The 13,206-nt window shown below is 52.0% G+C and overlaps 2 protein-coding genes across 2 annotated transcripts; one reads left to right on the forward strand and one right to left on the reverse strand.

The window, feature by feature from the left end:
• Positions 1 to 8,707: 8,707 nt before the first annotated feature.
• Positions 8,708 to 9,220, reverse strand: F5147DRAFT_781185 (uncharacterized protein; the record flags this gene model as incomplete). The annotated part of the gene is made up of 3 exons (XM_041442591.1): positions 8,708 to 9,032; positions 9,079 to 9,144; positions 9,192 to 9,220. The coding sequence occupies 3 exons, from the start codon at positions 9,218 to 9,220 to the stop codon at positions 8,708 to 8,710; spliced, it is 420 nt and encodes a 139-aa protein (XP_041285323.1).
• An 814-nt stretch (positions 9,221 to 10,034) lies between these two features.
• On the forward strand, positions 10,035 to 11,512 carry F5147DRAFT_727413 (uncharacterized protein). Its single transcript, XM_041439257.1, has 5 exons — positions 10,035 to 10,368; positions 10,415 to 10,576; positions 10,625 to 10,777; positions 10,835 to 11,010; positions 11,061 to 11,512. The coding sequence occupies exons 1-5, from the start codon at positions 10,108 to 10,110 to the stop codon at positions 11,236 to 11,238; spliced, it is 930 nt and encodes a 309-aa protein (XP_041285324.1). The 5' UTR covers positions 10,035 to 10,107; the 3' UTR covers positions 11,239 to 11,512.
• The last annotated feature ends 1,694 nt before the right edge of the window (positions 11,513 to 13,206 follow it).

Below are 13,206 nucleotides of genomic sequence, written 5' to 3' on the forward strand. Positions count from 1 at the left end.
TACAAGTAACATCGGTCACGTGGCCCCCCTATCATTTTCCCTTCATCCTCGCCCTCACCATCTACCGGCTCGTCCTCCTTTACCGACTTTCCGTTGACCGGATCCTCGGGACCGTTCCCGTCCCTCGCATCGCCCGCCTCTATGCACGTGCACGCACGTTCCTCCCTTGATTCGACCACCAATGTGGTCCCGCACCTATGACTCGGTCTGACTCGTGCCACCAATGTGGCTTTCCTCTTTCTGTTCCTCTGACTGCGGATTCCCGCACGTTGTATTCTTACCGTTGGTTCGTTCCAACGTTTCTCGGTCTCATTCCACATTCGACCACCCATCACTAATCCGGCTCTGTTGCCAACGCACCTATACCATTCTCGTTTCCCCTTTACCCTTACCTACTGTGCGGTAGCCTTGCCCTTAACCCTCTCCACTTAGTATAAGTAGTCGGTCACCCTGTACTAGATTCTCTAACTTGAATCTACTCAATCTTCCCTGGAACATACTTCCTCTCTGAACGCCCCTTTGGCTTCAGTCTCTAGTATCTTTTCTTAGTTGCTCATCGCGACTAAGTCTACCTCGATCGACCTCATCGTACGGACAAGACAGTCCTTACCTTGAGCGACTTCACAGACATCCGTCTACGAAGTCACGTGACACGCGCGTACTGTGATCGCTGCCGACTCGTCGTCGCCAGTCTCACTTGCTATACCGGATCCTTCCGGTTACGTCACGAACGTTAGCGGACGACGCCCCTCTTAGGGCTCCGCCTAACAGATCTATTTGAGTGCGTAACAAAAGATTCAAGTTTCCCCTCGAAGCCCCGCCATCCGCGCGGCCCCCATTGATTAAACAGACACCACGACTACCTGGATCAGGAAGTACCCTTGGGAACGCGACCCCAACACTCCTGACTCCGAAACCGAAGAATCAGAAGCAGACCACACGTCCTCTGACGAGTTTCCCGACGAACAACCGTACAGGCAACCTCAACTCGAACCCCAGAACAAGAATGTCTGGAGGCCCCACCCAACCAACGACTGTGACCAAGCCTGAGATCAAGGCTGGATCACCTCAGAATTTCGAAGGGAGCATCGACGATGCTGCAAGATGGCTCTACTCTGTGGAGACATACTTCCTCATCAACCCGACGATCTACAACACCGACCAAGTTAAAGTCGCTGTTGCCCTCCAATATATGACTGGAGGAGACGCACGCATCTGGGCGGACAACTTCTACCAGGAAGCCTTTTCCAAGACGCCGACGGACTTCGGCACTTTCAAGACTTCAAAACCCAGTTCAATGCCTCCTTCCAGGCCATCGACCGACAGACCGAGGCCATGACCAAGATCCAATGCCTCGTACAGACTGGGGACGTCACGCCCTACATCGCAGCCTTCAAAACCTACGCCGTCACTGCTAGCATCAAGCAGGACATCACGCTCATCCACTTCTTCGAGCGAGGTTTAAAGGCTGGCCTTCGCACCGCTATCTACGCGAAGGAGACCGTCCCCACCACCATCGATAAGTGGTACTCTGCAGCCACACAGCTTGAGTCCAACTACAAGCGTGGCAAGGCAGTCACTGCCAACAATCGACCACTGCGTCCCTACGGGTAACCGGCACGTCCCTAGGCCTCACGTTCAGCACCGTGACCCTAACTGCCATGGACGTGGATCGCACCCTCACACCGAAGGAGAAGCAAGACTGCTTCGACCAAGGCCTTTGCTTCAAATGCCAGAAGAAAGGCCACCGAGCGAACGACTCCCGGTTCCACCCGAAGGTGCGCCGAGGAGACAAGAACGACGAAGAAGACACTGGCAAGAAGCCAAGCAAGTCTGGCGTCCGCCAGCTTGACGAGTCTTCTGACGAGGAAGACCTGGGGGTCAACCGAGTCGGAAAGAAGGATTTTTGAAGCGAGGAATTGTCGAACGGTCAATTTCCTCTATCTGCGCATTGTATACTAAAGCTGTTGGGAAATCCAACGAGTTTCGTGTCCCGGTGACACTATTCTCTTCTTGCAGTGCCAAAACCGTTCCAACGACCGCGATCATCGACTCTGGGGCAGGTGGGACCTTCATTAGCTATGACTTCGTCAAGCGAAATGGGATCCGAACCCACCTACTCAAGAAACCCTTCCGGATCACTACGGTGGATGGGAGCCAGTCCTCAGCAGGGCAGGTCACCCACTACTGCATGCTATTCATTCGTCTCGATAAGAGACTTATGTATGGAAAGTTCAACGTAACGAAACTTTCCAAGCGTGACGATCTACTTTTTGGAAAACCTTGGCTTAGCGCCATGACTCCCGAAATCGACTGGAAGGCGAACACGATCTCCCTGCCTGCGACCAAGCGGTCAAAGGAGGTGGAGGAAGGCTCTCAATGCGTCCCGCAAAGAGAGCGGAGCCCGGCCCTACCTCTTCCGAGGTGAGAAAGCCGTACTCGAAGAACTCGACGAGGAGGATTTTACTCCCCTCAAACGACTCCCCGAAGGCACCCAACACTGTCTCGAGGAAATCAAGAAGCGCAAGAAACGCGCCAAGAAGAAACCGGCACCACGAACGGAGCCTTTCGAAGATATCAACTTCGACACCATGGACGACGTCTGGGTCGGACAGACCCAACCAGCGGATGAAGTTAAGGATGTTTCCACCTACCCTCTCGCTGACGACGAAATTTTAGTGGAATATGCTCCCGACGGAACCTCCGTCCGGATCATCGAGAACGTCATGTTTGACTTCCCCTCACCCTCGACGGAACCTCCGAAAAAGAGGTCCGAAAAGCCCTGCGAAAACAGGCAAAACCCCTCCGGAACCTGTGGATCCTAGCCAGCCAGCAGGAATACACGAAGACCTCCAACAAGGCTCAAGAATTTGCCATGGAGGACGCGCAAGAAAAGAAGAAGAAATCATTCGAGGAACTGGTACCTTCCTATCTTCATGATTTCGCTGACATCTTTGCGAAAGATGGTCTCAACAAGCTCCCTCCCTCACGACCGGGGGTTGACCACAGAATCGAAACGAAGGAAGGCTTCATTCCGAAGTCTTCCAGAGCATATCCGCTCTCCCCGAAGGAAACCGACGCAGTCAAGGCCTTTCTGGACGAACATCTCGCCAAAGACTTCATCCAGCCCTCGAAGTCCCCTCAAGCTGCTGGATTCTTCTTTGTCGGCAAGAAAGACGGATCCCTGCGACCGTGTCAAGACTATCGGTACATCAACGAATGGACGATCAAGAACGCGTACCCACTCCCTTTGATCCCACCCTTGCTTGCGAAACTCAACAAGGCTCAGTGGTTCACAAAGGTCGACGTACGCTCAGGATACAACAATATCCTGATACACCCTGACGACAGGTGGAAAGCCGCGTTCTCCACCTCATATGGGCTCTTCGAGCCCAAGGTAATGTTCTTTGGACTGTGCAACTCTCCTGCGACTTTCCAAGCTTACATGAACCAGACATTTGCAGAAGAACTAAATGAAGGATGGCTAATCGTCTATATGGACGACATCCTAATCTTTTCAGATAACCTGGACGAACACCGACAACGGACACGTCGTGTGTTGGACAAACTCCGTAGAGAGTCCCTCTTCCTCAAACCCGAGAAATGCACCTTCGACTCCCAAGAAGTCGAATATCTCGGTATGATCATCCGACCAGGACAGGTCGCCATGGACCCCGCCAAGCTGAAAGGTATCAGCGAATGGCAGCAACCCTCGTCTGTAAAGGATGTCCGATCCTTCCTCGGGTTCTGCAATTTCTACCGGCACTTCATCCCCCACTACTCTGACATCGCACGACCTCTTCTGGACCTTACCAAGAAGGAAGTCCCCTTCGCATGGTCAGAATCAACCGAAGTGTCCTTCCAGCATCTGAAGACGCTCTTCACCACGGAACCGGTTCTGCGGAACCCCGACTCTTCGCGTCAGTTTGCACTTGCAACTGATGCAGTCCCTTTTCGCGACCGGAGCAGTATTGCTCCAGACGGATAGCAACGGGGATTATCATCCCTGTGGCTACCTTTCTCAGTCTCTAAATGCGGCGGAACGCAACTACGAGATCTACGATCGGGAACTCCTCGCCATCATTCGTGCCCTCCAAGCCTGGAGGCACTTCTTGGAAGGGAACGCCCACCCGGTCATTGTGTTCACGGATCACAAGAACCTGATCTACTTCCGCTCTGCTCAGCGACTCACTCGACGACAGGCCCGGTGGCATCTTACGCTCACCAATTTCGACCTGGAACTTCATCATGTTCCCGGTATGAAACTCGCTGCACCTGACGCCTTGTCCCGCCGGCCGGACCACGACCAGTCTGGCCATGATAACGAAGACCGTGTCCTCCTCCCGGACACCCTCTTTACCCGTCTCATCGACACCGAGCTCGCTGACGAATTTCAGCAGGCTCTCGGACGACCCTTCCGACCAGACTGTGAAAACAGCTCTGGACGCTCTCTCCGGGGTGTGCGCACCCCCCATGAAATCTGCACTCTCCGATTGGAGGTTCACCGATGGTGTCCTCTTCTACAAGGACCGTGCTTACGTCCCTCCCGACCTCCGGCATCGGGTGCTCGCGCTGCACCACGATCATCCCACCGCGGGTCACCCCGGCCGTTCCGTCACTGAATGGAACGTCAAGAAAGCTTACTGGTGGCCCGGAATGGGCTCCTTTATTCGAAAATACGTGGATGGCTGCGCCATGTGCCAGCAAATGAAGGTTAACACCCACCCGACGACCCCCCCCCCTGACCCCTATACCCTCGACTTCCCTCCGGCCCTTCTCTCAGGTCTCTGTCGATCTGATCACTGATCTTCCCGAGAGCGCCGGCTACGATTCCGTCATGGTCGTGGTAGACCATGGGCTTACGAAGGGGGTAATTCTCTGCCCTTGCAGAAAAACCATCACTGCTGAAGGCGTAGCTGAACTTTTCTTCAAGAAAGTGTTCATGCGCTTCGGACTCTACGACAAGATCATCTCCGACCGAGGCCCCCAATTCGCCTCGAAGCTAGCAAGAGAGCTAGGACGACTCCTCGACTACCAAGTCGCACTTTCCACCGCCTATCACCCTCAGACGGATGGCCAGACTGAACGGCTCAACCAAGAGCTAGAAACCTACCTCCGGATCTACTGCCGGACGACTCCCTCCTGAATGGGCAAAGCACTTGCCCATGGCCGAGTTTGTCCACAACTCCCGAAGACACTCTGCCAGGAACGCCTCCCCCTTCTTCCTGATGATGGGATACGAGCCACGAGGCATTCCCCATCTCTTCCCCGACTCTACCCTACCGACCGCCGAAGAACGTGTCAAATCCCTTGCCAAGATCCGCGAGGAAGCCCTCGCATGCCACAGCCTTGCACAGCAGCGCATGGCTGATCGTTCCTTTGGCCAGCGTTACAAGCCATGGAACGTTGGTGATAAAGTTTGGCTATCTGCCACGAATCTGATCACCGGGTTCCCTTCTCGGAAACTCGCCCCGAAACGCTATGGACCCTTCCCAATCCAGAAGGTCCTCTCCCCCATCACGTTCCAGCTCAAGTTGCCTGACAGCTGGCGTATCCACCCCACGTTCCATGCCTCGGAACTTTCCTCCTATCAGGAGACGGACGTGCATGGTCCGAATTTCACCGAACCTCCCCCTGACCTGATCGATGGGGAGGAACATTACGAAGTGGAAGCTATCCTCCAACACAAGGGTACCGGTGCGCGCCGCCGATACCTCGTGTCTTGGGTAGGCTACCCACCCTCCGAACGAACGTGGCTCCCCGAAAAGGAGTTGAAGTCCGCAGCGGAGCTGCTGAAGGCGTATAAGAAGCGACTCAAGATCGCTTCAATCGCCATCAACTGTTGATCTGCTACCACCATAGCTCCTCTACAAGAACGACACCGCAACCATAGAACCCGACGATTCCACACCAGAGCTCATTACTCCACCTCCCCTCGCGACAAACCCTTGCCACAGACCCCCGAATATTTCCATCGACAACAGATCCGGAACCGACACCGTTCCACCAAACCCCTTGACAAGCATCGACCAGTCACCCAAGAATTCACCTACGCCAACACCCAAGGAAAGCCCCTCAAATATGTCGGCTTCAGCATCGTCGCTTTCCTCTCCCCTCTCCGCTTCCTCTCCTGCATCTGTATACGGCCCGACCCAGACACCCCGACAACCGCCTGGCCTTGAGAGGCCAGCCTTCACCCCGTACCGACGACCCTCCTTACGCTCTGTCCGCGAAGACAGGACGCGTGCCTACTGGGAAGCAGTGATCTGCGACCCTCAGTTTGCCCTGCGCATCGACAATTACCTCGCGCGCACCAACGACGATGTTACCTACAACATCATCAATGCCTTTCGAAGTGCAGATGCACTCACTGGCGACATCGCCAGGATCGACCTTCAGAGGGACACCACCCTCTCCACCATCTCTACCCGCTACAATCAGGGTAAAATCAAGCAGGCGTTACTAAACCTGCTCGAACTTAGGAACTTCCAGTCTGTTGTACTGGCCGTCGAGGAGGAGCGGGCATTTAATCCCCCTCCCGACCCTCTCGTCGTCGTCGAGCGTGCTGTCAGTGACAGAGCTCCGACCCCCTTCCATCCAGCGACCAGACATCGAATCCGACGATGAACACGTCCCCAACGTCACTCAGCTGACGAACCCAGAAATCGACCGCCTCTATAACGAATACGAACGTGAATGCTATGCGCCACGTAACCCCACTCCTGAGGCAGACACTATCGTCTTCCTCGAAGTACACGATTCCCCTCTCACCATCCCCTTGGCAGACGAATCTCACCCTGCCCCCACCATCACCCCCAACGACTTCGTGCCCACTAGGGACGTACCCCCTTTGACCATTGGTTCTCCGGTCGAGAACCCAAACCCCCTTCCCGCCCCACGACGTCGTGATGACGCGCACGTGCACGATCCGTGCTCGCCCTCGGACTCCACCTCTCCCATGCACACCGCCCACGCACCCAGAACTTTACTGAGGCACTACACCCGTGAAGACGCCCTGAACCGTGCCCGCATCGAGGCCACCGAGACCACCCAGATCTACCGTTCCAACGTGATCTGTCGCCAATGCCGTGTATACGGTCACTAAACAGAAGCACTGCGCTCAGTACTTCTGCCGCATCTGTGGGCAATTTGCCCCAAAACACCTCACCCCCTTCTGTCCACAACTCGATGGACGGAAACTATTGCGCCGAGGACCTTCCTCGGACTAGATTCTATTCTGATATGCGCAAGCTTGAAGCAGCGTATGATCACGAAGCCGCCCGCGTCGAACAAGAACGCGAGGAGAACGCACTCGAGGCCGCCGAATGGCTTGCCGACCTCGACTTCGACCCCAGCTGGTACGACAACCAGGATGATTAAGCTCGTTGAGCTTGAGCCTTGAAACGGGGGTAATGTTACAAGTAACATCGGTCACGTGGCCCCCCTATCATTTTCCCTTCATCCTCGCCCTCACCATCTACCGGCTCGTCCTCCTTTACCGACTTTCCATTGACCGGATCCTCGGGACCGTTCCCGTCCCTCGCATCGCCCGCCTCTATGCACGTGCACGCACGTTCCTCCCTTGATTCGACCACCAATGTGGTCCCGCACCTATGACTCGGTCTGACTCGTGCCACCAATGTGGCTTTCCTCTTTCTGTTCCCTCTGACTGCGGATTCCCGCACGTTGTATTCTTACCGTTGGTCCGTTCCAACGTTTCTCGGTCTCATTCCACATTCGACCACCCATCACTAATCCGGCTATGTTGCCAAGCGCACCTATACCATTCTCGTTTCCCCTTTACCCTTACCTACTGTGCGGTAGCCTTGCCCTTAACCCTCTCCACTTAGTATAAGTAGTCGGTCACCCTGTACTAGATTCTCTAACTTGAATCTACTCAATCTTCCCTGGAACATACTTCTCTCTGAAGCCCCTCAGCTTCAGTCTCTAGTATCTTTTCTTAGTTGCTCATCGCGACTAAGTCTACTTCGATCGACCTCATCATACGGACAAGACAGTCCTTACCTTGAGCGACTTCACAGACATCCGTCTACGAAGTCACGTGACACGCACGTACTGTGATCGCTGCCGACTCAGTCGTCGCCAGTCTCACTTGCTATACCGGATCCTTCCGGTTACGTCACGAATGTTAGCGGACGACGCCCCTCTTAGGGCTCCGCCTAACAGATCTATTTGAGTGCGTAACACCTGCCATTCTGCTTACCCTGCCATTCCGTCTACAGTAAGATAGGTATGTGCTCTTATTCTGACCGGTTTGAATGATACTTACATCTTGCCTAGTTCCCAACACAATTCCGTCTACAGTAAGATAGGCAAAGATCCTGCCTGCCATTCTGCTTACCCTGCCATTCCGTCTACAGTAAGATAGGCAAAGATCCTGCCCACCATTCCATCTACAGTAAGATAGGCAAAGATCCTGCCCGCCATTCCGTCTACAGTAAGATAGGCAAAGATCCTGCCATTCCGTCTACAGTAAGATAGGCAGAGATCCTGGTCATTCCGTCTACAGTAAGATAGGTACGTGCTCTTATTCTGATCAGTTTGAATGATACTTACATCTTGCCTAGTTCCCAACACACAACCTCCATTACAATCTTCCTCGTCTAGCGAGAGAACAAGATCGAGAGAGCCAATGACCAATTCTAGTATGTTAATTCTCGTCTCTGATACTAGCTAATTTGATGTGCTACGTTAGTTTGGAAATACCATGGGCGGCCAGAAGTACCTCTAAAAGCTGCGCCCGTTTGGCTTCCTCACACCGTTTCACCTCCGCATCCCAGCGCTCAACGACGAGCCTTTGTATGCTCGCTTGTAAGATACTAATAGCTGGGCCTGGTGCTATTTCTAACAGTTGCAGTTTTTTTGCTTGCTCGCAGGCCTTCACTTCTGCCTCCCAACGCTCCAGAATTAGGTTTTGTATGTAATTCTGGGAAGCTGTGACAGGGCCAGGTGTTTGACGAAATGGAGGGCGCAGGAACATGGGCTCTGCATCAGGCCTTTCGAGCTTGGGTCTGCAAGCCGGTGAGTATTTGAGTGTAACGTGGAACGGCAACTAACCTTTTGACGTCAATTTTCGTGTCTTCACAGCCAGCCTCTTTGCGACCAGCAATTTGTGACATCGGGCTGCAAGATTCGTCAGAGCACAGTGAGTTTTGAAGCAAGCTCCATACCGTTTTTTTGACGAGTCGGGGGTATTCATAACAGTGAAAATAAATTGTGACGGTATGATCATACCTTTTTATTGTCCCTCTCGTTTGACACAGCTTTCAGCCCTTCATTCTTCAAATCAACAATCAACGAACTATTAAGGTTCAATTGTGAGTTATTTGTCTGTTTCGCAGTGGTATAAATTGTGCTGACCTGCTGTGTACTTTGACTAGACAACCATGGCACCTCGTAAGCCTACCTCCAAGCCAAAGCGCGCCCCCTCACCACCTGCCGCAAAACAAAAGCGCGCCCCCTCACCACCTGCCGCAAAACAGCAGGTGCGCACTGCAAGTGGTCAAGAGCAGTGACCAACTGAAAAAGAGAACTACCGTCGTAAGTACCAGCACATTATGTTCCGCTCACTCACCATCTCGTTCTACAGTCAGCGAATCCCAACATGTTGTCCATCGCCAAGAAATCAAGGAAACCCGGACGGCAAAACAGAAGAAGAAGGCCTTAAAGGCTGCCTACCAAGGGCATCCTGACGTCTTCGAGAAAGAGCCGTCAGAGCTCCTTAGCGACATGGACAGGCAAGAAGACACAATGGTACGAGCTTTTGTTTTCTTTCCTCATCTTAAATCAGCCGCTGACATTTATTTTTTTCAGTTCTCTGACCACAGTGTCGATACAAGGTTGTCCAACACTAATAGCCTGACATTCAGTACAGGGAAAATCCCTCCAAGGTTGCGCAACTCATCCATACCTACAACCAAAGGACCAAAAGGTATGTTTTTACTTTATATAATTACACTACTAACCCTCCATCAAACAGCACCACATAATGTTGACGAGTCAACAGACGACGACGACGACGATGCTGACGATGACGACGACGAACAGTTGCCTGCAGCTCGAGGGACCAAGCGATCATTCGATGACATGTCATATGAAGATACCGTGGTGCCGAAGGTCAAGAAAAACACTGACGGTTCGCGTCGACGCGTGAAAGCCAGCGACTTTGACGAAATCTCGAAAGAGATTCTCATAACTGCTTGCTCCGTTTATCGGTGTCTCATCGTCACACAGGCACCTTTTCCGGATTCCGTTGCAGCTGAGACAAAACTGGCGAAAGAGGCCTGGCGCGAGGCATGTCAACTCAAAGGTGTTGACGTCAAACTGACCCCTTCGGCGGTGAATATGGTGAGCACAGTATTTTTAGTGCATTCCTGGTCTTATTCGTTCAAAGCTGTTGAAACGCGCTTCACACGTGCGAGGCGAACTCAAGACGAAGATGCGTCCGCTCACGGCTTCATTTCACGGCTTCCGCTCAAGTAATTCTATGGAGGTGATAAGGTCAAACCAAGATCTCGCAGAGAGATTGAAAATTGGCTCGATCTTTGTTTTCAAGGTGAGTATTTGACGGTCTACATAACTTAGTGCTGACATTGAGCAATAGGACCCGTCATCCAAGTCAGGCATCTACAAGACCGAGTTGCTTCAACAGGGTATCAACAGCATGTGGTTCTTGAACCGAAGTGACGAGGGTGTCATCTACCACAAATACTTCAACCCCATCCCTATCAAAACTATTGCGCTCATGCTTACGGCTGTGAGCCGTTTTTCACATTCTTACTTTCAACTTGATGACGCTGACAATATCTTATAGATAGAATGTTGTGTTGATGAGTGGTCGCAAGGCATCAAAGAGGACATCAAGTTCACATCTGCTGGTTATGGGGCCGTCTACAACCATCATTTCAGCTCACTGCAACGCTTTGATGAGCGCACTGCACCTTACAAACTCCTTTCAAAAATTTGTATCAATCTGCATGATACAGCGCGGTATGTTGGACTCTTATCTCACTGACTCTTCTAATGCTCGCGCTTCTCAGCTTCCACGCAGGTGTCGCATCACTCATTCCATTGTCAGCTACATCCCAGGCCCACATCGACGACGCGGCGTTTGAAGACGCTATTCGAGAGTACCAGCGTGAGGGGAAGGATGCGGCAGTCGAGGATGAGGTCGAGGAGTATGAGTATCCTAGTAGCGAGGGTGGGGATGATGAATAGGGACGCAGTGAGTAAGACGTTCGTATTATGCTAGTTTGTGTTTCAGGTGGTTGAATTTAATTGTGACTACGAGGTTCTTTGGTGTGCTATATAGCTGCTGGTAGTAATTTATAGCTGCGTGCAGTAGCACTCCGACAAACTACGGTAGTACCTTGTAGCTACTGGTAGTTACTATGGGACTCTATGGTGTCTACATAGAGGGCACTTGACAACGGGGCTACTCGCGCTACCCTGACTATATAGCACTATGTAGTCACTATGTTTTTTCCTGATGTAGGCGCCACGTTGGAATATCTCCTACGAAATGTCCCGTTTGACGTCGTCAAAACAATGGGCCGCTGGGCCAGTGATGCCTTTCAGCTTTACCTTCGCAACCATGCTCAAATCCTCGCGCCATACCTTCAAGCAACTCCAATCCTGCAAGACGAGTTTCTTCGGTACACAATGCCACGTCAACGATAATGCACCACGTGAGTGATCGTCCTCTGCTCCTACTATCTTGGGTATCCGCGGTTCGCTCGATGCGTCGCCAGGACTCCTACCGTTATGGGATTCGCAGCTCACCTTCTTCTTGCACAGGATGCAGATCGGGACCGGGAGGCGCTGCGCGCCTTCGCCCAAATTGCTTAGACCATCGTCTTAGCTACATTATACACCGTGATCTATCTATCCTTCGTTTAAGTCTGCACAACGGGCGACTCGCGAAGAATGTACATGAATGAGAGGTTAGTCACCGAATGGCTCATCGCCGCGATTGAGTAGCTCATCCCATGACATTTGAAATTTCCCGATGACCCCTACACTGCCTAGTACTCGACCAAGCTCATGGGATGCCCTGATCTCCACTGATAATGCAGGGGCATATGATGAACTAGGAACCAAAGATCAGTTCTCGCATCGCATCCGAAAGTCTTTATGGACTTCAGAGTCAATGGTTATAGTATTCTCCAACGCTACAGATTCACCAGATGACAAGACACTGGTAGCCAATTTCCACTGTCCAGCGGACCCGGAAATCGACATTGATGGATATGTAACTGCCTGTAGGTATGCGCTCCAAAGAGATTTGAAAGATTCTTTCCGCTCACGACTGTAGATAGATTGTGAGAATCATAAAAATAGATAGGAAGGTGATGTGGAGGGTCTCACCTCCAAGTCTAATGTATCGTTCTTCTAAGCTACCAGGCATGATGGTGCGATGAAGCAAAATGACGAGGATCGAGGATAGGCCAAGTGGTGGGCGGAATAAATGGGAGGGAAAGACGAGGGTTGTGGTATGCGGACTGAATGAAGTTGGGCTGAGATGCAGAGGAGAGGTTGAGGCCTACTAGTGTTCCTGAGGTCATGCTGCACGTGTATATATTTCCATACTGTCAAGGGCTGTTTGGCGTGATAGACGTATAATACACTGGACGCTGAAAATGATGACCAGCTACATATCATATGATGTTAGCGAGGAGCCGATGTGCTAAAGATGACATGAACAGTCTTCAGCGAAAGTGGCCCGCCAACTTGCTCCAAGGTTGAAATTTGAAACTTGAAGGGACACACGAGTCTGGTGATGGTTGCTACTGCTGGATTTTTATCATAGAGCCGTATCACATATTTAGCATACGAAGGTAAAATCGAGAAGTGAGTGTATTTCCCAAAGTAATGGTAAATGGAAACTATACAAACCACTAGTGAAAACGGCAAGCACAGATTCGTCCGATTGAGCTGACTAGTGCCATGGGGAAGTGAAAATAGCCTGGGGTGTAAAATTGTGGCGTGGTAACACTGGTAAGATAGATAACGAATACAACTCTACTCACGGTACTCTCCTCGTCGATCATACTGACCATCCATCTCCCTGTTTAGTAGGCCAACGTCACATGTTTTCTGTGCTTGATGGAGCAAAAACAGCGTATCTTGCTGTGAAAAAGTTCACGGCACCGGCGGAGACAATACAACCAACGCGGACAATACCAA

The sequence above is a fragment of the Suillus discolor genome, assembly GCF_016758755.1.
Source record: "Suillus discolor strain FC423 chromosome Unknown F5147scaffold_128, whole genome shotgun sequence".
NCBI classification, from domain to species: Eukaryota; Fungi; Basidiomycota; class Agaricomycetes; order Boletales; family Suillaceae; genus Suillus; species Suillus discolor.